General features: G+C 42.5%; 2 protein-coding genes across 2 annotated transcripts; one reads left to right on the forward strand and one right to left on the reverse strand.

The window, feature by feature from the left end:
- Window positions 1-12379: 12379 nt before the first annotated feature.
- mterf2 (mitochondrial transcription termination factor 2) lies at window positions 12380-15041 on the forward strand. The gene is made up of 2 exons (XM_035157961.2): window positions 12380-12583; window positions 13794-15041. Exon 2 carries the CDS (start codon window positions 13812-13814, stop codon window positions 14937-14939), a length of 1128 nt encoding a protein of 375 aa, XP_035013852.2. The 5' UTR covers window positions 12380-12583; window positions 13794-13811; the 3' UTR covers window positions 14940-15041.
- A 3405-nt stretch (window positions 15042-18446) lies between these two features.
- zgc:153031 lies at window positions 18447-23718 on the reverse strand. Its single transcript, XM_035156235.2, has 6 exons — window positions 23285-23718; window positions 22480-22529; window positions 22119-22224; window positions 20918-21044; window positions 20365-20480; window positions 18447-19263 (listed from the first exon to the last, which is right to left on the reverse strand). The coding sequence occupies exons 1-6, from the start codon at window positions 23389-23391 to the stop codon at window positions 19173-19175; spliced, it is 597 nt and encodes a 198-aa protein (XP_035012126.1). The 5' UTR covers window positions 23392-23718; the 3' UTR covers window positions 18447-19172.
- Window positions 23719-23868: the final 150 nt, after the last annotated feature.

The following is a 23868-nucleotide window of genomic DNA, read 5'->3' on the forward strand; positions in this document are numbered from 1 at the left end:
CACAAACCAAAGCTCTCAGCTAACATTTACTCTGCCGCCTCGTTCCCACCCGGCTTGCCAATTTCGCAGGGCTCCATTTATTAAATTTGGACGGGACCGGTAGTGAGGTGCTTCACTGCTGGCAGGATGGGAGAGATCCGCTGAGTGACACGTGGGATGATGAGGGGAAGGAAGCGTGTGGGGGAGGAGGGGGGAGCGAGAAAGTTTACACACTCCATCTGTGCGACATGGGTGTGGCTGTGCCGCCTCACGACGCACGTCTGCGTGATTGTTTTTGAACGAGAGATCTCTTGAATATAGATGGTCTCATTTTCATCCTCCTGTCGGCTGAGATTTTTTATTTCAGCTTTTATCCATCAGACTCTGCACATGAGTGAACAAGTCGGCTCTGCTTGCGTCGGGGATCCGTGCCGTCTACAGAAAAACAAAAAAGACGTGTAATTATCTGCTATAAACATGCAGGTCTCTCTTCAATGAAATTAAAACTTTTTCCTGGTTTTTAACTTTCCTCCTGGCTTCCATCAGGACTTCCACAGAGGACGCCTTTTCTGCTTCTTACATACCAGAAAGAACCAATTACATAATGAGGCATTTTCTGGTCCAACCGGTTGCTCCTGTTCACAAAATGTTTCCCTTATGATACATCACACCGACTAATAAAAAGGCGGATAAACTGAATTCTGCTTGTAAACGTCACAAAATGAGCAGGGGATTAAAAACCAGACCGAGTATTTGCGATGCTCCTTCTGTTCTCCGACGGTTTCATCACACAGGGGAGCCGAAGTTTTATCGAGTATCACAGCGTCTCAGCCTCACGCCCTCTGGATTCTACGTTGTAGACTTCAAATCAAATCTGCTGGACGGGAAGTCCGGAGGGAAGCCGTTTTTTTTATTGGGAGCATTTGATTGGTCCCAGTCTCGCTTGGAGTGGCCCTCTGAAAATAACAGACATAAATTCCTGCATGGCTGCGATCCAACCAGACACCTCCACATGTCAGGGTATAGAGCGAGCAGACCGCTATTAGGGAAGAAGAAGCCCCAAGTGGCTTGTCTCTAACATTTTGTTTGTTGCTGTTGTTTTTTACCCAGAGGCCTCCTGCTGCTACTGTTTCATCCCCCTGCACCTTCACTGTAAAACCATCAGCGGTGCTCTCTGGTGCATAATTGGTGCCATTAGCAGAACACATCACACGCTCTCAGACACTGTGGCTAGACGGCAGCAATAGTGAGTCTCTCTCTCTCTCTCACTCTCTCCCTCTTTCAGTCCTTCTAGCTCTTTATCCCCACCAACTGCTTCACACTCACAGGGCGCACAGCCATCACATTTGTGGGAGTAATAGGCCTGGCAAATTACAGCAGATTGGGCCTCAGCAGGCTCAGCCCCGCAGCCGCCAGGGAGCATGCAGCAGACGCGCTGATTCCACAGAGCGCGGCCCCCTGATCGCACAGAAAGACGGAGTGTGCTGACATCCACTCTCTGGGATTTTGATTGTAGCATGGGCGCGAGAAGTGGACCTGTGTGCGTGTGTCAGCGTGAGAGAGAGAGAGAGAGAAAACTTCAGATAATCTTCAAATTGGAAGTCTGGTCACACGTGTGTTCTGCAGAAGTTGTGCGAGCCCAAGTGAACACAGGAGACTCCGAGGAACAACTTGTCTGAAACACAATTTCCTGCCTGATTTCATTGATTATTTCCGTAACTTTTTCTTCGTCTCAGTTTGCTTAAACTTGAACCCGCATGCAGCTCGGGCCGACACAGACATGCACTTGCAGCTCAAACACGCCCTCCCACACAACACAGATGGTCTGAGAGATGCCTCGACAATTAAGCAGATCCATTTAAAGTCTCTCGCCGTAATAAGCCGAAAGAAGCCTGCTGCTGGATCTCGGTGTTCTCCGAGGCGCTCTGATTGTTCGGCGCCGTGTCGGCCCTCCTGGGGCCACTCGGGGTGTGACCGAGCCCTTTCTTAATTACACCTGAGAGTAACAGCTGCTCCTCTTCCACATCTGTGTCTCCATCAATCAAACCAATGAAGAGGAGCAGGCTGTTTGGAGCTAAATGGAAAATATGGAAAACCTTCTTTGCTTCCTCCTCCCTTTCTTCTTTTGTACTCATCTGATTCATGCGTGCTTCACATGTAGAAACAAATATTAATATTAATATCCCTGATTTAGTATTGAAAATTCGAACCCCACATTGGTTGCCTCGTCCTTAGAGTATTTATGACAATGAATCGTGGGCAGAAAACCGAAATTCTTTCTCAAATTCATATTTAATTCAAATCTCTTCTCCACAAATGTAATGCTATTCATACAATTGGTCGATTTTTAACACTTTGAATGCCTTTTTAATAAAAGTGCTTCATCTCAGGGTTGTGAAAGGAGACAACACACAAAGAGGGGAAATCAGGAAAAGACATGAAGGACATCTACATTATCAATTTGTTTTTATATATCAGCTTTAAAGAAATAAAAGAAAAATGACAATAACATCAGCTAAAGAGAAACAATCAATTTAGAATTTTATCTTCTGTCTTCCGGTTCATCCGTTGGAAGCAGCTTCCATATCAGATATTGGCTCGGCATCAATTTAAAAACAAAGATGGAGTATGATTTAATGTTTTATATGTAGCAGCTGAGCAAATATTTCCTAACGGAAGCCATATTTCCTCTTAGGATGCACTGGCACTGTACATAAATATTTATCAGGGCTCCAAAAGGTTAAGTGTGTGGGAGTAATAGAATCTGGCAGCTGAAAATACTGCTGAAGCACAACATCTCCGGATTGTTTTACATGATGGAATAGCTTCATAAATCCACGGTGCTACCTAATGGCCCTCGCATCATCAAACATCACTAAAGATGTATTTTCTGCTTTTTTTTCTTAGCTCATAGTGTGAAAATGTTGAGCAACGACAACCATGGAAATAAAAATGATAAATGTAAACACGTCTTTTTAAAGCAGTGACACTGAAAACAACTGTTTGAGGCTGATGTTGCAGCTCGGGGGGACAAAAATCGGAAGGCACAGAAAAATCTGTATTTAGTAAATATGCATTAGAAGTGAATCCAATCCTCTCATGAATTTTGCAGCTTGTTGCTGCCTCTGTGGAAGATGTGCAGGAATGCAGACTGTGACCTGGCACGTCAGAAGTAATGCGGCGCCATAGAAACACCATTAGAAGCCGTGTTGTTGATTCAAGATGGTGGAGGCAGCGGCAAAGTCTCTATTGGGACATTTATTCACTCTCATGCCACAAATGAGTTTATGTTATGTTATTTATTTTTAGTAAGGTATTGTATAATGTATACTGTTGTATTGTACGTCTACATCTAGCAGTCTACATCCAACACTAACTCGGAACCCCCCAAAAATACTTTTAACATTTGGATTCTTTTCTGGATCAAACAAAAGCGACATAAGATGTTATTAGAATTTTGCTCCACAGAGCCAGGTTATCCTTTTCCTCCTGTTTCCAATCTCCCTGCAAAGCTTCATACTTGCTGTACGGACATGAGAGTATTATAAGTTATTAATTTTAACTTTGAGTAATCAAGTAAAATAGCACATTTCCCCAAATGCACTATTTCTTTAGCATTCAATTGTTTGTTCAGACAGAGAAACACAGTCTGTTATTTCCTAATTTTGCAGTTCCACTGATATAAAGCCACATTCCAGGTAACAAAACCAGCATAGAAATCAAGTGACTCACTCTAAAGGCTGGATAAATATTTGAAACACCTTATGAAATTCATCTTATACTCCGACTGTGCAGCATGTGCAAGATTCATTATTCACTGTTCAGTGAATAAATACCTTATGGCCGTATAATTACACAAGATATAACAACCTACAGCTGTAAATGAGCAGCAGTTTCTGCAGAATCTGGTCAGATGAGCCGTCAGAATTCTACTGGAGGAGTGAATGAACTATTCTTAGTCAAGATATTCAATCATTTTGTGTTTTAATGATGGAGAAAATGGTTCAACACGTCAGATCAAAACCTCCCAGACCCGTCCAATTCACTACGAAGGCCAAAACTTATGATCCACATCATTTTCATCCTTATCAAACCACTCAGGAACTCCATGTGCCCTGTGGGATGAAAGCATTGTCATCCTGGAAGAGGCCACTCCCGTCAGGATAGAATTAAAATGTGTGGATTTGCAGTGACATGGCCTCAACGGGGACAAGTGGACCTGAAACCAGGCCAACAGGCTCAGGTCAAGCATTCAGGCCGGCACCGCTCTCTCGTCGTGCTCCACACATATGCACTCGCCCACTTCTGGAGAATATGCTGAAGGATGACTCATCTGACCACATCCCCACTGCTGTAATATCCCTCTCTCTCTCAGATAGTCAACTGATTGTTCCTGCTGACACAGTCTGGTCATGTCCTTAATTGACATTCTCAGTTCCTCCTCACTTTTTCCTTTCCCCGTACGACAATACACAAGCATCAAATGTGTGCTGTCGACCATTTTCTGTTTACTGACGTCTTTACCGGGGATCTAAAGACAGATGTCCCTGTTTTTTCTGTCTGCAGCAAATTCTCTCAAAGTCACATCTTTTCCTGTTGTTGTCGTGATGAAAAATCTGAATCATCTGTTTTGTTATGTTTTCACCCCCCCATCCATTTGTTTTTTAGTTAGCAGGATAAAAAAAAAAGGGAAAATCAGGAAAGAACTCATAAAATGTTGGTGCGGACTCAGATCAGGTGCTGATTTTTTTTTTGCATTTCAAGTGAATAATAGAATAAAGAATAATTCATGGATCTTGATATAGGGGTCGGGGTTAGGGGTTATTTAGTGAACTGATATTTTCCTTTAATTTCTAACTCATAATAGCGTAATTCAGGACACTGGGACTTATTCATGTTTTATGTGAAGTGAGGTCAGGGGGTGAGAAGAGAATCGGAGCCTCTCCTCGCCTTGTTATTACTGACAAAGTGAGGGGGGGAGAGAAGAGGTTTCCAGTGGCCTCGCTGTGGACGTGCTCCCCTTCAGCAGCTCAACAACCTGCATAACAGCACTAAACACGTTGTTGATTAAATGGATAATTACACTCTTGTCAAAATGCAAGAATTTTTAAAACCACATCTTCTCAGTAACAAGCTCTTCGAGCCGCACAAATCAAATTCAGATTAGATGACGATGAGACATTTCTCAGATTCTGCTTTAAAAACCTTTATTCAAATTCATGTGAGCTCGTTACAAAAGAGACCTGAAGCGCTTCAGCTTCCTGAGCATGACACCTCGAGACTCGGAGGCAGCCGCTCATATTTTCTTAAAAACATAAACTGCACATCCCTCTGTACATTGTCGCGTACAATAAAATGCACAAGAGAATCGATAAGAACACACTCAGCTAGTCAGTAATGCTTATAATCACTTTATACTCTATATCCCATTTTTGTTTTGCAAACATAAACTGCAATATGGGATCGATACGTTTGGCTCTGCAGCAGTGTGCTGCTTAACTCGCTCAGTACTCAGCTACAGCACATATTGATTGAATATCGCAGTTAATGTGTGTAGTGTTGGATGAGACAGCCTCAGGTATAGATCCCGCACACGGAGATGTAAGATACTTTAACATGTGTCATGTCCGGTGTTTATTTGTTTAGCTGGCATTTCACATTCAAAATGAACATTTCAGCCTTTTGGAAAAATCGAAGTATTGGTGGCACTTTTTCCCCCCTTGATCATTATAAGATATATAAATATCTATATACATGCAGCAACAAGGTTCCTGATTTGGGGAATAAAGCATTTAAAACAAGCACTTAGAGAAGGGGAGATCATTTGAAAATTTTAATATATACAATATATTTATACAGTTTATAAATATACAATAATGATTTTGATCTTTTGCTAATTTCTTGCATGGTAGTCTGCCATCATCCCAGTAAAATCCACTTTGCTCCTTCAAAGCTGCACAAATCAATATCTTTATATTCACACTGGATCAAATGACAGTTTGTAATGTGAAGGGTTTGCTTGTAATGATAAATACAGACATTTAGCATCAGCCTTTTGTTCCTCTTGGCTTTACAGTACATTTTGGCATCTTCATTTGTTTTGGCACAGATTCACTCATTTGGTCCAATGTCAGTAATGAGATTCACATTGTTGCAGCTGTTTCTAGCACAAAAGCTTTAACAACCTACCAGGTGGCAACAAGTAGGATAAACCAAGTTGGCATCTAGCAAACAGTTTTGTAGCTAAAGAAGCAGATATGTCTTCCAGGAAATGGTGGAGACCAAAAAGGAGCAAATGTTGGCAGGTTCATAGAAATCCAATTCTAACTGAAGTGTAAAACAGGTCTGTGTCTTCTTAAAATAACAAACTTCTCCTGAGCCGTTAACAGTCACATTTCTTTAATGTGCAACACGGTACAATGAAATCATTCTTTTGGCAGTGGAGCTTCAGGTACTTTCTCTGTCGCTCCACCTTATCGACACCAAATCAATCTGTTGACAGCAGAGCAGCCTGACTGGTTTTCAGTCCTCACTTAATGACAACCTACAGCTGTACGACATTCTCCGTCCATCAGATAAGTCAAAATCTCTGTTAACGTGAACTGTGTGATTAAACCTGAAGAGACACTTTGTGACAGGATGGAATGTGGACATTTTCAGTCACTGGTTAAAAATTTTTTTTTTCAGATTTAACTCGATAAATATTAAAATCCATTGTCGGTGTCAGCAACTCAGAAAAGAAAGTCGGTTTAAACATGAGAGTATAAATACAACCATTTCATAATGGAAAACATTTCAATAAAGATGTGATTTATGGACATATTTCATCGCACAGTTAATGTCAGTTGGATATAAAATACCTCGGAGCTACTTTACAAAAGCTGTTAAGCGCCACATTCATCACCAGTTAAGCTCCTAGTACAACCAGGATCCTCAGTCATTTTTATTTCCCTTTCCTTATTTATTCCAGAACGAGATTTTGCCATTTTTTTCCTGATTACAATGGCTGCAGCAATCGCTCCAACCACCAGCAGCGTTGCCACTCCTGCCGCCGCGGCGTAAGCAGTAACGTTAGAGGCCGGCGGCGGGTCAGCAGTGGGGTTGGCATCAAGTTTTCTGTTCTTCGGATTAGAGGTCACAGGCTTGATTAATGTCAGGATGGTCTCCTGTTTCAAAATGCACCTGTGCCAGAAATGGTCCTCACCATATTCATCATCCTCTGTATGATCATAATCATATGGGTAATCGTCATCATCGTCCAGTAACGCAGGTTCTTCTAAAACAACACACCAGTACACGCCTGCATCGTTCATCTGCAAGCCGGAGATTATCAGCGAGGAGCCGTTGTCAGACAGAGTCACTCTGCCCTTCAGATCCTCCAGGCTGGGAGCAGTCTTGTCATCTGAGTCAAGGATGAGTTTATATTCCCCTGATGTCTCAGTGCGGTACCACAGCACACTTTGGGGATCGTTGTGGCTAACTTTGCATTCCAAAGAAATGTTCCTGCCTCCAAAGTCCATTTTTTCTTGGGGTTTCTCTTTGGGACAGTGCTTCAGCAAAAACTGCGGCTCAAGTGAGGTGGAGACACATGAATATTCCCCAATGTGTTTATCAGTGACGGCAGGAATCACCAACGAAAAGTCCTGTGATCTATCACCAGCTGATATATACATCTCACTGTTCCTCGTGCTGCTGCTGTTGATCTTTCCCAGTGGTGTATCCCATTGCTGGTTCTTTTCATCAGAGGGGCACTTCAGCACCACTCTGTCCCCGTGTGACACAAATATGTCCCTGCTCTCGTTGTGGTCTGGTAAATACATGTCTTGGAAACTGAGGCAATTCTTACCTTTAATCACAACACAGTGAAAGTTCCGCGAACTCTTCAACAAGCTCTTGTCAATCACGAGACTGGCCCCTCTGTCTCTGACCTCCACGAGACCCTTCATCTCCTCCACCACAGGCTCCAGTGACACGCCGCTGTCTAGGAAGAGTGTGGTTTTATAGGTAGAATACATTTCATGGTACCAGCGCACAGAGGTTCCCTCCAGACCAGTGGAAGTGCTGTTGCAAAGCAGCTCGACCCCTGCAGCTCCCTCCTTCAGGATGATCTCCTCAGATTCAACCTCCTCATCGCACACAGAGAGCTGCTGTGTGAGCTGGCTGACGAGTTTCTGGTTCTGCCAACATTCCCTACGATAAATCCCAGAGTCCATGTGCGTGAGGTTAAGGATCTGCAGCCCGAGCAGCCCATTGTCGTGGTTGAGGCTGACGCGATCCAGCAGTTCATCTGGAGGTGTGACGGCCGTGCTGGTGTCTGAGGAGTTTCCAAGCAGCTTGTCTCCCCCCGGTGCAGATCTGTAAACAACAATATAATCCACTCCGAAGCAGTACCCCAGCATGATAATGCTGCCCTGCACTCTGAACACGGGATGTGGTTCCTCGCTGTAGGCCCGGTGGAGGAGCTGGAGGCAAAGCAGAAACTCAAGACACCAAAGGGAGGTCATCTTGTCTGGCTGTCCCGGGCCATGTGCTGCTCACACTCTGGGGAGGCGTGCGTACAGTAAGCTGGTTTTTACTGTATCCACTGCTGCCTGTCACTTTGGATCCACCTCCAGCTTGTTCCCTCCTCTTCCACAGACCCACACAAACACAGATGCACAGCGACAGACACACACACGCCAAGTTACTTGAGCGGGTAGTGATGCATCAAAGTCTTTAACTTAATTGTGCCAAGTCTGAGACAACGGATGGAGACAAACAGAGCATAATAATAAAAAGTTAGGATTCTGGTTGTACATTTACAGCGTTGCTGTGTTGTCGGAGTGGATTTCTCTCCGCTGTGGGTGTGGTCAGTCACCATGACAGCAGTTTAAAGGAGTGTTCGTTTGCACTTGCACTTTGTGGAAATTCCGCGCAGGCAAGAGTCATTGCTATGTGGAAATGCACCCGGATCATGTTTTTTGCCCCAACATGCCCCTTATTAAAAGAGCATGCTAATCTGAACTCAATCTCTGAGGTATCGGGTATAATGTGTTTCTGTGTTCTGGCAGCTTTCATTTCACTATTTCTTCTGTCACTGCGAGGCAACACAAAACTCCCATTCATTCTGGAGTTGGGTCGTGTGATACACAACATAAAAGCTGTAAAATCCAAATGGGTCCAGTCGTTTTATAATTCGCCAACAATATTTTAAAATAGAAACATTTCCTGTCCTCGGGAGAGCAGCCTCATGATGTTGCAGTTTATATTTTACTTATTGTTCATGTTACGTTAGGTTTCTTTATTCTAACCATCATTGTTAATGTGCAATCTGTTTTTCAATGACACAACACAGTGGAAGGTTGATGGTCTTTTATTAGTGTGTGAGTTCATGACATATTTTGCTTTTAGTACAACTGAACACAGCTATTATGTTATTGAACTCATAATCCTGAGCTTTAGCACAAGTTAACTGAGCCACTAAAAACTAATTTTCTGGCAAATGTAAATGTGCTTGTTAATATACAAAATAAACCAAACAAGGGTTAAACCTGGTGTATGAACAGGAAACAAATCAGACTTTCTGTTTTACACTTGGCTCTGACTCTAAGATGAAATCTGAAACAATGATAGTTTGTGTTATCAGGAACTGGTTTGTTTTTTAACTCCTGCTCTCTCTTTTACTTGCTATTCAGGTTGAAAATGTTTTGAAGTTTCTCTGGTATTTAAGTGAAAGATAAACCTTGCTGGGAAAACCCATTAAAACACATAACACTTTAGCCACATGTTGAGGATGTGGGTCACGTGGGACCTTTGGTGTTATGTGGAGAAATCAACCTGTTTGTTAGACTCTGGGCCAAGTGAGATGAAGGTCAAGAAAACTGGTCGACTGTGGAGCAGAGATGGTCCTGGAGAAAAAAAGTTTTGAAAGTTATCTGGACAAAATAATGTATCCTTTGCGACGCAGCATATTTTACCCAGGACCCAAAAGATCAGAGGGGCCATGGGCCAGAGCCAAAGAAAGTGACGGAGCCTGGGAAAGCTTCTGTGTTAAAAAGTTAAAAAGACAAAAAACAAATAGATAGAGACACAAAATTGCCACAAAGAGACAAAGAAAAATAACCACAAAGATGTAAAATGGCCACAAAGAGACAAAAAAAACAACAAAGACAGAAAAATAACCACAAAGAGATAAAACAAAAGAGACAAAATGACTATAAAGAGATACAAAATGACCCAAAAGAGACAAAAAACAACCACATAGAGTGAAAGCTAACACATAGAGACAAAACGACCGCACAAAGAGATGCAAAATGACCATGAATAGATTGCATTGTGTGCTAACATTTTGTATCTCTTTCAGTCGGGGGGGTTCTTCGTAGGATGGGTGGGGGGCCTTTTCACTATCTTTGCCTAGGGGTCCATTTTCTTATAATCCGTTCATATCTCGTCTGTACAAAGCTGCACCAAGTGTGTGAGCATCTGCGAGTGGTCTGACAGCCTGTATCACAATTTGCCTTTGTTGCCCAGCGGCAGTTTGGAAAAGCTTCTTCTCTCCTCTTCCAGTTCAATGGCTTTTGTTTACGTCTTTGTCCCGACGTCTGCTCCCTCCTCTCCATTTTGTCTCTGGCTGATGCCGCTGTTCCCTGAGCACTGGTGTGTTTGGGCTGTTGTTACCTGGTCACTGTTGATGCTTTCATATTTTGTGCAACCCACAACAATGAGAGTGGGAACGTAACAAGTCAAAGTATGTGCCAACACGTCTGGATTTCAAGTTCAGACAATTTTCAAACACCTACTACAGTTATTTTATTTGCGTCTTTATTTGACAGTCATTGGAGAGAGACATGCAGTTTAACCAGGAGAGCTGCCGCTGACCGACTATCCGAATTACTTTATGTGAACCCACAGTTTCTCGACAGCCCCTCCGGAGTGTTAAGTGCATGTCTGAAAGCAGCTTCAGTTTCTATCAAGGAGCGGATCGTGTTAAATCACAAGGATTGTCCACGTTGTGTAAATATTATAATCAGGCATGGTGGCCTTGTGGTTTGGCATTTGTTATGACTCCTTTTACGAAGAGTATTTTAGTTTTGATCTCGGACTCTCTATTACTTTTCCTGTTTTCCTCGTGTTTAGGTTTGTGTTGGATTTGTGTTCTCCCTGACGTTCCTGTTTTTTTTTTGTAGTTTTTGCTCCTTGTGTGTTTCCACCTTGACTTCCTGTCTTTGCCCTGTTTCCCGCCCTTGTGATTGTCTGCACCTCTTCCTTATGTGTTTCACCTGTGTCCAATTACCCCCACTTTTTTTGAATCTGCATTTTTGGGGCCACCTGCTGCATAAAACCTGACAGCATTACTTTTAAAAACCAAAGTTCAATCCTCATCCCTGCCTTTGTCGTCTTTCTCTCTGTGGTGTGGAATCAGTTAAGTTTGTCAGTTACAAATCATGTATATTATCTTTATGTGTGCCAAAGTGTCCTTGATTTGTGTGCTATAAAAAGTTATGCACATAGTTGCACCTTATGAATGTGTGTGTGTGTGAATGGCAAAAACTGTACAGTAAAGTGCTTGGAGTAGTCCTTGAGACTACAAAATAAATAAATACACACCATTGACCTCATGCTTTATCTTTAGCTTCAGTCTGTGTGTCTATTTTACTTTTGAAGATTCAGTTAATCAGTTGATTACATTTGTTTTTTTGTGATTTCTTTTCTCATGTTATTCCTGCTCAAGTTTTAAGTTCCTCATATTTTGCATGTAGAGAAAGAGGAGGAGCCAGGAGAGGAATGTACTGATTGCGTGAGTTTGCTTAAACCCTTGAGGGAAGTTTGAACAGGTTGACTGCAAATAGAAGAAGGGTGAATGAGGCTGTTATTCTGCAGGCCCACATGTTGTGTCATATCCCTGCTTCCTCTCTGAGGAACGTTATTCCCCCATGAAGCACGATAACAACACCCTCAGTGCTCTGCGATAACCAGCTCACTCACGTCAACATACTGGCTTTAAAAAAAAGAAAGAACGCACCAACCTGTTTCCCCTTCGAGGCGTTTCATCTGTTTACTAGTACATAAACCATAATGAACCCAGCTACCCACTCAGCAGCAGCGGCTCTCGTGCTGCTGAGGGAACAGCTTGCCGAGCTGGTGATCAAGCATCATGATTAAGCACCAACTGTGAGAAAACTCTCTGTGTGTTCACTCCAATTCAGCCCTGTGCTGATTGCACTCATCAGGGCCTCCGTATGCTGCCGGCTCTGGAGCTCTGGAGCTGCACCAACTGCTGGTTGAGATACAGATGTTATTTGGCCAATTTTTTTAATCACTGGCCGTACGGGCTGCGATAAAAGAGCAGGAGCTTTGAGGAGGGGGGAGAGATATCGGGCAGTGTGGGCGTGGAATCAAATGACACATCGACGTTTCTACATCATGAATGTTGAATGTTTATCTTCTAAGAAATAAAAGCTTTTTTTTCAGGGTCCAGTTTGAATTAGAAACGTTTGTCGTGCTTCGCTGCAGTGCTCACCACCGCCTCTGTAGGGCGCTGTGGTGAATCGGACAACACAGGCAAACAGTAGAAGAAGAAATCGGTGTCATAACAAAACGTCACATCCGCTGACCGCAGCTAAAGGTAAATCACGTTCTGACAAATGTGTTTCGTGTTGTTTAAATAAACCATCATGTGTTCTAACACATTAGTTCAACAGTAAGTTATGTTTAAATGTAAAATCTCCAAGGGGAATCACACGCGATGCTGGTGGAGCAGCGTCACTGCCTCCTGTAGTGGCTAGCCAGCAAGCTAATAGCAGTTAGCATGTTTCTCCAAATAAAAGCACGGAAGACTTTTATTTTGAAGTCGTTGACCTGATGCGTTGAGTCAACGGGGAAACCTCCAGTGTAAAGTTCAGATTTAGTTACTGTGGTAATTAAGTTGGAACGAGCTTCCGAATCTGTTTGATTTGACTCTTGAGTTGACAACAGATGTGATTAATGGCTCCTCCTCCACTGTCCCCTATGAAACATCTGGCAGCAGCTGTGCAGAGTCACCATTACCCTGCTGCTGAGGATCCTGTGTGATGACAACAAGGCTGTGAGGAGGGGCATCAACCAGTGACTGTGTCAAAGCAGGGAGATTAAATTACAGAAAACATGAGGGAGATAAACAGTCAGATTAGAAATAACGTGGGCAGGAGTCTCTGGGTTTTCAGATGCAAACTTTGACATAAGGGTTTTATTCACATTGCACTCCTGTTTTGCATTTTACTTTACTTTTTATATCTTTTATATCTTTTTATTTTATATATTGTTTTTTTCTTATGTGTAGTACTTATTGTGTTTTTATGTTTTATGTTCATTGTATGCACCTATATACCAAGGCAAATTCCAGGTAGGTGTAAACCTACTTGGCAATAAATACTTTCTGATTCTGATAACATAAGAAAACCACAAACAAGACCCACGTGGAACTCATAGCAAACACCCCTGGTCAGTTTATCTCCTTACACTCTGCTCAGCGGTGGGAAAGACTATGGAGACTGTCTCTGCCTGTAGTTTGTGAGATAAAGTGGGATTTTAAGGGTTATTCACTACTTAACCTTATCCTTAATTTTGGGGAAGTGTAAGTTATTATGACACTGGGGTTTTCTTTTGTCATACATCTTAATTTTCATTTATTATGGTCCAAGAAAGGTCTTAAAAAGAAATGTATATGAATCAATATTTGCCCTCAAAAATCTATATTGGTCGTGCTCTAATTTTTAGTCAATAGTTACATATACAGTTATTCTCCTGCTCGGCTGTCACCCATTGTCCCTTCTTCTCTCACTCTCTCCGGGGATCAGCATCAGGACTTTGCATCAATGTTGAACTTGATCGCAACATCCCTGAGCCTCCGGTGCCAACGTGTCGCCGCTCTACCTCTAAACCTCAGGATATGCTCGACGCTGAGTTCAACAGAAAACCAGCAGACGGTGCAGGAACTCTATGATCTCTCCGTGGACATTCAGAAGGTCCGGCAACTTAAGGGCTGGGTCCTGCACCAGAACCCAGCCTATACCAGGGAGGTATCTAATCTGCTGAAGGACATGGGGGCCTCAGGGTTCATAATCTCTCGGATTTTAGCAGATCATCCTGAGGCCGTCCTCTGTCACCCGGAGCAGATGCAGGCTCAGAGAGAGCTGTGGAGGATTGTGTGCCCTAACCAGAAAGAGCTGGTTGGGATCATTGAGAAATTCCCGGCCTCTTTCTTCACCTGCTCCAGCCACCACGACAACCAGCGACAGAACATCGCTTACTTCCAGAGTTTAAACCTCAACAAGCGGATCATCACCAAACTCATGGCCAGTGCCCCCCAGAGTTTCAGCCGGCGGGTGGAGCAGAACGAGGTGATGGTGCGCGCCCTCCAGCAGGCCTACCTGGAGCTGGGAGGGGAGGAGGCCAACATGAAGGTCTGGCTTCAGAAGCTGCTGAGCCAGAACCCGTTTGTCCTCCTCAAGTCCCCGGAGGTGCTGAGGCAGAACTTGCTGTTCCTCAGGGACAAAGGCTTCAGCACTGCAGAGCTCCTCCACCTCATCTCCAAACTCAAGGGCTTTGTCATCGAGCTGAACCCGGACAGCATGCGTCGCAGCCTTGCGTACTCCCAGGAAACCGTGGGCTGCTCTGAGGCAGAGCTGCGGAACATCGTCCTCACATGCCCGGCTCTGCTGTACTACCCTGAGGATATTCTGGCAGAGCGCTTTGAGGGGCTCCTTCGTGCTGGGATCAGCATGTCTCAAATCATGGGCACTCCAACTTTGCTGGAGCTGACCACGCAAATAGTGAATTACCGCATCCAGCGACTGAGGGAGCGGGGCTATGCTGTCGGGGCCGGTAGTCTGGAGGTACTAAATGGCACGAAGAAGAACTTTGAGATGAGCTATGGAAAACTACAGCTACGCACAGAGAGACCAATTTTTAACCCTGTCGCCCCTTTAAAAGTAGACGACTGACATAGGTTGTATGGAACTGGAGCAAGGGAATTAAAGCTGAAACTGGATTTGTACTGTTCTTATAATTTATACTGTGTCAGTATTAAAGTGTCTCAGTCTAAAGGTGCAACCACTTCTAGTATTTATTCTAGAATCACATTCACGTGTTTATCCTCACAGTTTGATTAGGAAAAATTACAATGATGCCTTATGGAATTAAAAGATGCCCCGAGAGGCCAAAATTGATCGACCACAGAAAACTATCTCAAAATGCAAGAATTAATTGTGTATAGTTTTTTATTTCACCATGTGCTCAAATCTGTACAGCATAGAGAATGTGTTTCCTGCTGCCAAATTTCCGAACCTTGGGGGATGAAAAGTGGCAAACAACTTGTGACTCATGTGAGTGCTATTTTCTCTCCAAGCCCCCATTTTTGCCTCGACACGTTTCATTTATAAATTAGACAAAAGAAGATTGTGATCACAGCCTTTTTATCAGTTTGCGTAATATTATTACACACGACAATCAGAGCGCTTTTATCACAGATGTAAATTCATGTCGGAGGAGTCCAGAGCAACATCGGACAGTGAGACAAATGCATTGGGCTCTTAATATGTCACAGGTTTTAGGAAACATAGTAACTCGACAAATAAAGAATTTATTACTGCTTATTTACAATTTATCTCATCACAACAACTTCACACATAACGCTGCATGACTTAAGTGTGTAAAAGGCGACACGCTGACTCGTCTATCAAACACATTACCGAGGACAAACAAGGCTTTTAAACTGTTTTATTTACTGCCCGAGTCACATTTTCACACAATGTTCTTGGCAGCACAGCCATTTCCCTCAGGGTGGAGATCTAACTGTGCCTCAGATTTTTATTGTTACTTTACAAATGGAGAAATTTCATTATAAGCTATCTCACTACAGAAATGTCACTTCATTATCATTTCAAATGAATTCAAATGCACCCACAAGATGACATGAAAGAAGGAAGGAAATGGAGTTTCTTTGATTTGGATTGGAAGTGCTTTATTTGAACACACTCTCTCGCCATCTTTAGAGTTTCAGATCATTTATGCGAAATTGATTTTCCATTATGTTTGGTTTTATTAATAAGCTTTTCAGGTCTGTGTGCGTCATAGATTAGTGCCCGTATTTCTTTTAGAGTAAGCCACAAAAATCAATATACAATCTTACGGAGCGGTGTCTAAGCCGAGAGAGGACACTGTAAAAGGTTTCCCGTCTCGTTTTGAATGCGTCTTAATCTTTGGGAGCCAGCGAAAGCCCTTGAAAAATGCTTAAGAGTGGCTTTTAATGGGAGCGAGCTTCGCCGGTAATGAAGCCACGACTTTATGCCTCGAGGTTCGCTTGCTCTCGTAATGTGGATGATGGGGTCACAGCAAAGAAAGAGAGGACTTGTGTGTCCAGAGGGAGGAGGCGGGTGGCTGGTGTTAGTATACATTAACAACTTCCACTTCCCATCTGCTGCCGTCTGCATCACTCAGCATGGTTCCGTAGTCATGGCGATAGCCACTGGGCAGATGATGCAAAAGTGAGTGCATCTGGTAATGAATTTGTGCTCAGCAGATGGATGCTTGACTAGTTCATTTTCCAACCATTCTCAACATGGAGCCCTCCAGGGGCAACATCGCACCTCAAGCTCACTGCAGCTGACGTACTGATGTTACTAATTTTATTCAGTGACGATGTAAGTCATCATGTCGCAGGGTTGTGTCCGTCACCAGTGCTAAGGAGCCAATACAAGGAGTTCATCAGGATGTTTGAAGGTGAAGTAGATGAGACGAGGCCTCGGGTGTGTATAAAATATATAACCTCTATTTCTTTTGCTGTGTCTCCTGCTGTGTGCGATGGATCACGCAGACAAGCCACAGAGGTTAATTAACGGGAGAATAAAATCGTCCTTTAACATTTCAAACACGGCTCATGGATTGATCTAAGTCATTCTTAACATTGTCTTTATGGGTCATTTCTCACCAGAAATGGGCGACACTGCAATTAAAATCTATCATTTTTATCTTGATGGCGTCCTTGGGTCCCTTGAAAGGCGCCATAATAATGTAAGTTTATTATTATTATTAAAAACGACCTTATAAAAAACACCTACCATGTTTTGTGACATCACTTGTCTCTCAAACTCACCTGTGACCTGATGAGACGACTCAGATATAGTGAAGATACACCTGCAGGGAAATAAATGTCACATTGATGGACGTCTAATGCACAGAAGGTAAATGACTTTCTATATTAAACATTGCATCTGAGATTCACAATATGGACTCATCTGTCACCGCTGCACTTGTCACCTGTGGCGAGGTGCGGTCTGTTGTGTTAATATCACCGGCTGGCAGATTCATTCATGTCTGATTTTATACTGCCACTCACCGTTTAAAGCAGCGTTTGTCGATGCTTGTCCTTGAGACCCATGAATAACTCTACTCTTTGAAATTACTGCGTCAGAAATTCATTTTTTCACAGATCACACTTTGACTAATTACCGTAGATAAATAACAACATTAATTGAGGCTCAATTTCATTCAGCAACTTTAGTTTCAGTGTCCTTGTAATGATCACTGTGTCTCAGGCTTGCCAAGGGCCTAACTGTTAATATGGTTAACATCGGTGACGTCATAAAACTTCAGTCACACTTTTTTCGTCTATGATAAATCAAAGGATCTGCAGAGAGAAAAGTCCCTTGGTGTGTGTGTGTGTGTTCGGTGTTTGTGTGTGTTTGAGACGAGACAGATTTTGTCCTGACCATGAACTTTTAGTGCTCATTGGTCAAGGTCAAGGTCTGAAAAGTGAATTTTTCAAGATGTCTCTGTAAATGATAGAGGAACAGATCTAAAGCTTTCATCGATCAGAGAGTTGATGTCACATGATCAGTGACGTTATAAAGAGGTATCCAAAAAAAATCGGAGGTGCTCTGAGATTAAAAAAAAGATTCATGATCATATTGCCGGAATGGTCATAATACATGAATATGAATGGAAATAGTGGAGTCAGTCTGTGGAGACGGTGCACGAGGTGGCTTACATGACTGTGGCAGGATGAGTGACTGACATGCAGCACTGTGCTTCACGTGTTCAGGCTTTGGAGGATGCACTGATAATAAAAGGTGAGAGTTGTGTGTGTGCAGCTCTAAGATGATGTTTATTTGAAACTCAGATGTTTGCACTCGCACCAGGAGTTTTTCTTCCTTCCCCCCAGATCGACCCTGATTGACACTTTAATGCATTTTGATTTGTTTTATTTTGAGAGAGTTTATGTTTTCACCCTATGTTCGTTTCTATGTTGTGTGTGCATGATACTTGTAACGTACAACATCACTATTTCAAGACTCAGTCGCTGTAGAGGTATCAGAATCAGTGTATAATTTAAATGTCACATTAACTCTGTTGGTATAATCTGAGGTATGTTGGCAAGGTTACTTCAGTGCTGTCACATGTCCTTCTGTAATGCCTCCCCCTTGTGGCAAAAACGACCATGTACAACCAGATGAACCAGGATAACTTTATTCAAAAATGAAAAATTGAACTCGCCCAGTGTCACTTAATTGGTCCATTAATTGGCTCACTTCATTAAAAACCCTTGCAAAAAGCTATACAGTGAAAACCATTGGCAATAAATATGTTGCAGCTTTTCTAACCACAACAAATTACACAATCTATATCTCTACATCCATCTATATATGAAAAGATATATCATCATAGCATCAAAGCAAACCAGTTGGATAATTCAGTGGTGTCTGTCGTGTCTGCTGAGACATCTCACCCCGGAGCGCAGGCTGTCGATGCTGACTGACTCACTGGCGAGCATATTTTCCATAGAGCTTCACTATCACCAAGGAGGAGAAGATGGAAACGCTGACAAGTGACAAAGTGACGGTAGATGGCGGCAAAAGATCTTTTCCCAGCAAAAGGGCAAAACTAGATTTAAGCCGAAACACAAATTCTTGGGTTTACAAATTGCTCCGCTGCCACACTATCTATTCTCAGTGTTCTTCATGGATTAAAAATACCGTTTGGTCAAATTTTCACCAGCTCATTGACAAACCAAAAGGTAGTTACAACACATTTTTCCTTGGATTTGCACAAGTACGACACACTTTGTGTGCAACGCCTCTGTGGTTTATCCAGGAGCTGTGCACAGGGTTTTTAAGGAAGAACAGAACAATCCAGTGATTTAGTTTTTTGATAATATATACATTTCTGCAGTCTCTAATCTAAATGGCATCACAGATCGATTTCTTGAATACTTGGAATTTGTACTTAATGCCGTCCTCCTCCTGAATGCCACTCGGTACTTGAGGAAATCTTATTTGGAGACAAAAGGGGAAAGAAGGTTTTTTGAGTTCATTAGGACAAAAACAGTTAAATATAAATATAACAATGCAACGGATGAACAGTTTAATAAAAGAAGGAAAACCCTGAAAGGCTGCTGATCATCTGCAAAACCATGAACTGGGATATAAATTAGCTTTTATTGTAAAATAAATCACACTGATATACTCAGTGAATATTTTACTGCTTTTATAACAGTTAACAAGTTTGAATCAAATGACAGAAAACAAAGATACCAGGAAAACGAGAGGTAAGAATCTACCTTTAATGGACACACTCACTAATTTACCAATAAAATTCAATGGAACAGAAGTTATATTTAAAGAAGTTCACATGGACATAGACATCTGGACTTGCTCGTCTTTATTGAAGAGGTTTTACCTCTCATCAGGTATTAAATGTATGTACCTGTGTTGAGAGTCGTTCTGTGAAACATGCAGGTCAAACTATCCAGTTAGTGGATCGTTGGGGTCCTCGGAGTCAAGCTGGGAATGGCTGTTGCTACCTGTAAGTTGTAGACCCCCCCCCTGCTATTGTGTGAGTCAGTAGGGTCATTTGATTTGAGGTGTGGTTGGGTGATGAGCTGTGTGGGGAGTGAACTGGGAGAGTATTGGAAGTCTTAAACCACCTCCTCTGTTAAGGAATGGTTTTTCCAGGTTTACAAAGATGTTCACTCTTTCAAACCATCTGTGTTCTCTGGCCAGGATACTGTACGTAGACTACCATCCTCAATAGAGTGTCACTTGTTACTCCTCAAGTATGAGGGATATTACTATTTGTTCACTATTTGAGGATGGTTGTGTACATATTTTGGCCAGAGGAGACAGAAACCTCTTGTATGAAACGTCTTCAACAAACACAAGTCCAGTTGCCTACGTGGAGACAGCAGTAACTTTGCTTTTCAAAACAATGCTGTGGCAAACCAGTGAGGGTGGAAGTCAGCAGAATCTTTTGAGCTGAGCTATTCCAAGTACAGACAATGCAACCTTAGAGAAAGTGCTGATGTTTGCTTTGTGACTAAGTCAAAATCGCTCTCTAATCGCTCTACAGTCGGGAGATAAAATAAACACTAACCTTTCTTGTAGTTTGAACACTCCTCTGTCAAACTCGGGGAAGAAAACATCACACTCAAAGTCAGCCATGACATTGGTCAGATAAACCAAATCACACCACGGGTGGCTCAGCGCGTCCTGGTCAGAAAACAAGGAGCAAAAGGTCACATTTGCGACGCTTCTTCATGGTTATACAGCACAAGAAGGAGAGAGACTGAATCAAAGCTGCAAAGGAAACTCTGCATGTTGATGGCAGTTTTCTTTTCAACACTACTGCTGGTGTGAGGTCATTTTAAAGATTTATCAGCATATGGCGATGTTGTTGGATCCTCGTTATTCAGCGTTTCTGTTTTATGCTTTTAATTTGAATTACAGGTAATTAAGTCACATTGCAACACTCTGCCAAGTCGAAAAGAAAAAAAAGACAAGGGAAGAAAGACAAAAGGTTTATTTAACGAGCTAACATTGGGTCTGATGGATTCTATCACCAATGAATATCAACAAATTTTTGTCCAGCAGTCAAAGATCTAGCTTAAACCAGCTATTCTCTGAATGTGCTGCTACGACTTATTTACCTTGTAGACCTGCATACCACCAACGACCCAGATGTTCTCTATCAAGTCAGCGAGGGGGGGCTCTGCAGACATGCGGACAGCGCTCTCAAAGTCTTCGGACAGGAAGTGGGCGTGATCTGGAACTTTACTGTAAGACAACAGAGTTCACGAAAGATGTGTGTTTACTCCCTGGAGTATATTGAGCAGATAAGGGCTCCTCTCGTTGCTCAAGAGCCGACCAGGTGTCATGTGTGTGATATACAACACAAGTTGGTCTAAAACCTGATGTACAGGTTGTGTGTGAGAAGTGGAAGATGTGGGAGCTGCAAGAGCTGAAGCACAAAAGACCTAAAAAAAAACCTGCAACTGTCAATAAAAAGCATTACAGGTAAAATGTAATCATTCAAAAACTGTGATGAAATACAAGGGTCATAGCTGAAGGTTTTGTGGTGTGTTTGAAGCTCAAACAAAGTCTCGAGCTGAAAGTGGGCTGAAGTGGTTTGAATTCAAAGTGGTGAGAAATCTAGAAGACGTGTCCATTCCCTTCATTCATTTCAACGGGGAAAAACTTCAAACTAAACGTTGAATATTTCAGAAAGTACGAAATGTATTGAAAAACGAAATACATGCGAGATTGTCCCACGTGAGCTGAGCATTTTAAACAACTGCGTAGAAATAAGAACCAGAAAAAGTCAATCTCTGAAGGAATTGTGGTGTGATCGCTGTTTTCTGCAGAAGCTGAACTGTGTTGCAGCCTTGAATTTGTCATTGAAGTAGTATATTAAGATGGAAAAAAAAAAATAGCAAGGCATAACAATACAACCTGTACTGTGAGCAGTGAGTCATTTACATGAGTCGTATTACGTAAGCCAGCTCAAGTTCGGAGAAACGACGCTGAAGCCAAAAGAAGCATCTGGAACGCATTGCTCTGAGAACTGAGGTGTTAAAACAGGTTGTGGAAATCGCCTAAAGGTAAACTGAACTCTGCCAAAGCTGCAAGTCCTGAAACACCTGAAGACCAGGTCGTTTTGAGGGCTAACTTTGGTTTAAAGGACATCTTGACGAGTATGCATTATAAGTGTCCTCAAAACTACAGAGTCAAGAATGTATGTGTGTAGTTGTGTTTGAAAACATCGAACACAACAGAAAACAGATGAGCTATGTATGACCAGCGGAATGTGTGTGTGTGTGTGTGTGTCTGTGTGTGAGATATATGACTCACTTCAGTTTGGTGCTCAACACCACATGTAGAGTATTAGCCAATGGGAACATTGTTTCTGGGTGGGAGAACCAGCACAGTTTACCCCAGACCATCATGTTCATCTTCCCTGAAATCAAAAGAAATACAAATATTTGATACTAACGTCGACTTCTCAAGCAGCACAGCTCCCATGTCTCTGATGATGATACATGCCTGGTACTACAACTCCAGAGATAAGCATGGATGATGAGGATAACAGCTTCTATAGTAGTGGCCTTTACGTCATTTTACATCATAGAACACATCAACACATTACAGGATTATACGTGACCCTACGTGAGGTGATAATATGATATGACAGGATGTTGATCCTGGGGAATACCTGGTCTGGACACCCTGGTGACCGTGTTGAGGAAGTACTGGAATTCAGACCTGAAAAAGTCACATTTTCAACATTAACCCAAGCACAAAACAGACGGCTGTTACAAAGATACAACTACTTATAGTTTGCAAATAGATTGAGAAATCCCCTTATGATTATGATATGCAATTATAGATTATATAGCTAAATAATGCATAAAAACACATACAGAAATCAACTTCTTTCATGAGCAGAGGATGACAAATATTTAATATAAACAGCAAAACATTTTCGGTCGATCAATCATGTGTTGTACCTCCTCACTGAACTTGCTCAATGCGTAAGTAATACAAAGACACAACAACTTATATGAATATTAGTCATATATATTGATCAAAAGTAATATATTGATAAATATTGAACGTTTGTTGTATTTTTATACATTTGTTATATTGATATTGCCATTGTTTTATTGCCCAGCCCATGTATTACGCATTCAGCCTCCAACTGTCACCTTTATTTAAATAACTTATTTTTTATCTTTCGTTTTTTTTTGTATTTCTTCTCTTAACAGATTTTTGAAGCTTCTTTGAAGATCAAAGGACAGCTTATCATGTTTAGCTAAACATCTCCATGTCGCAGCTTCTCCTCTTGTCACAGCTGTTTCACTGTACCGTGGTTGTCAATGGAATTTTTGGCGATTCTAAAACAGTTTGTACGAAGCCCTCGTTAATAAATGTTTCTAACACACTCTGCTGCAGGTACAAACTTTGTTCCCCCCTAATAAATATGAATGAAATATCAAAAATGTGTGTGCCTCTCTTACGGTAATTTCCAGGGCAGTTTTCCGTCTTTCCCGATGCCCATGTCATTGCAAGCAGCCGCGATGAGGCGCACCGGCTTCTTCTGCCTTTTCTCCCGGCTCTTCTCCATCTCGCTCAGGTGAACACACGACACCGGGAGCCCGGACACACGCTGCGGGATCGGGGTCTGCGACGCGAGCCGAGTCCGGCGGCGGGAACCATTTATCGGGATGAGAACTTCACGATCACCGCCCACCGACCGGCGGCCGCGATTGGACACGGTGGATTTCCGCTGCTGTTGTTGGTTTTCCAGCTCGGTCACATCAGCCTGATGTGTAATCAGTCCGCGGCGTGACTCACTCACGAGGATTTGTTACACAAGCACCACGCACGGAGACGGATTCAGGACGAACATCGTTTGTTCCAAACCGTGAGAGCTTCCCCTGAGTCCACATGGGCGAACACACAGCTCAGAGCCACTAACAACACAACAAGTGGTTGGTTGTAGCACAAAAAAAACTCTAAAACAACACAACTCTTCTTTGTAAAAAAAATAATGAGCACAAATTGATCCTAGTCAATGCTGTAGCACATTCAGTTTGCTTGT

The sequence above is a fragment of the Hippoglossus stenolepis genome, chromosome 5 (assembly GCF_022539355.2).
Source record: "Hippoglossus stenolepis isolate QCI-W04-F060 chromosome 5, HSTE1.2, whole genome shotgun sequence".
NCBI classification, from domain to species: Eukaryota; Metazoa; Chordata; class Actinopteri; order Pleuronectiformes; family Pleuronectidae; genus Hippoglossus; species Hippoglossus stenolepis.

Excerpts from the sequence above, each read along its gene's own strand:
- mterf2 (XM_035157961.2), top strand. The coding sequence starts at position 13,812 with ATGTTGAACTTGATCGCAACATCCCTGAGCCTCCGGTGCCAACGTGTC.
- zgc:153031 (XM_035156235.2), bottom strand. The coding sequence starts at position 23,391 with ATGGAGAAGAGCCGGGAGAAAAGGCAGAAGAAGCCGGTGCGCCTCATC. Across the intron at positions 20,481-20,917 it reads GTGGTATGCAGGTCTACAAG|GACGCGCTGAGCCACCCGTG; the intron begins GTAAATAAGTCG and ends TTTTCTGACCAG. Across the intron at positions 19,264-20,364 it reads GTGTTCAAACTACAAGAAAG|ATTTCCTCAAGTACCGAGTG; the intron begins GTTAGTGTTTAT and ends TCTCCAAATAAG.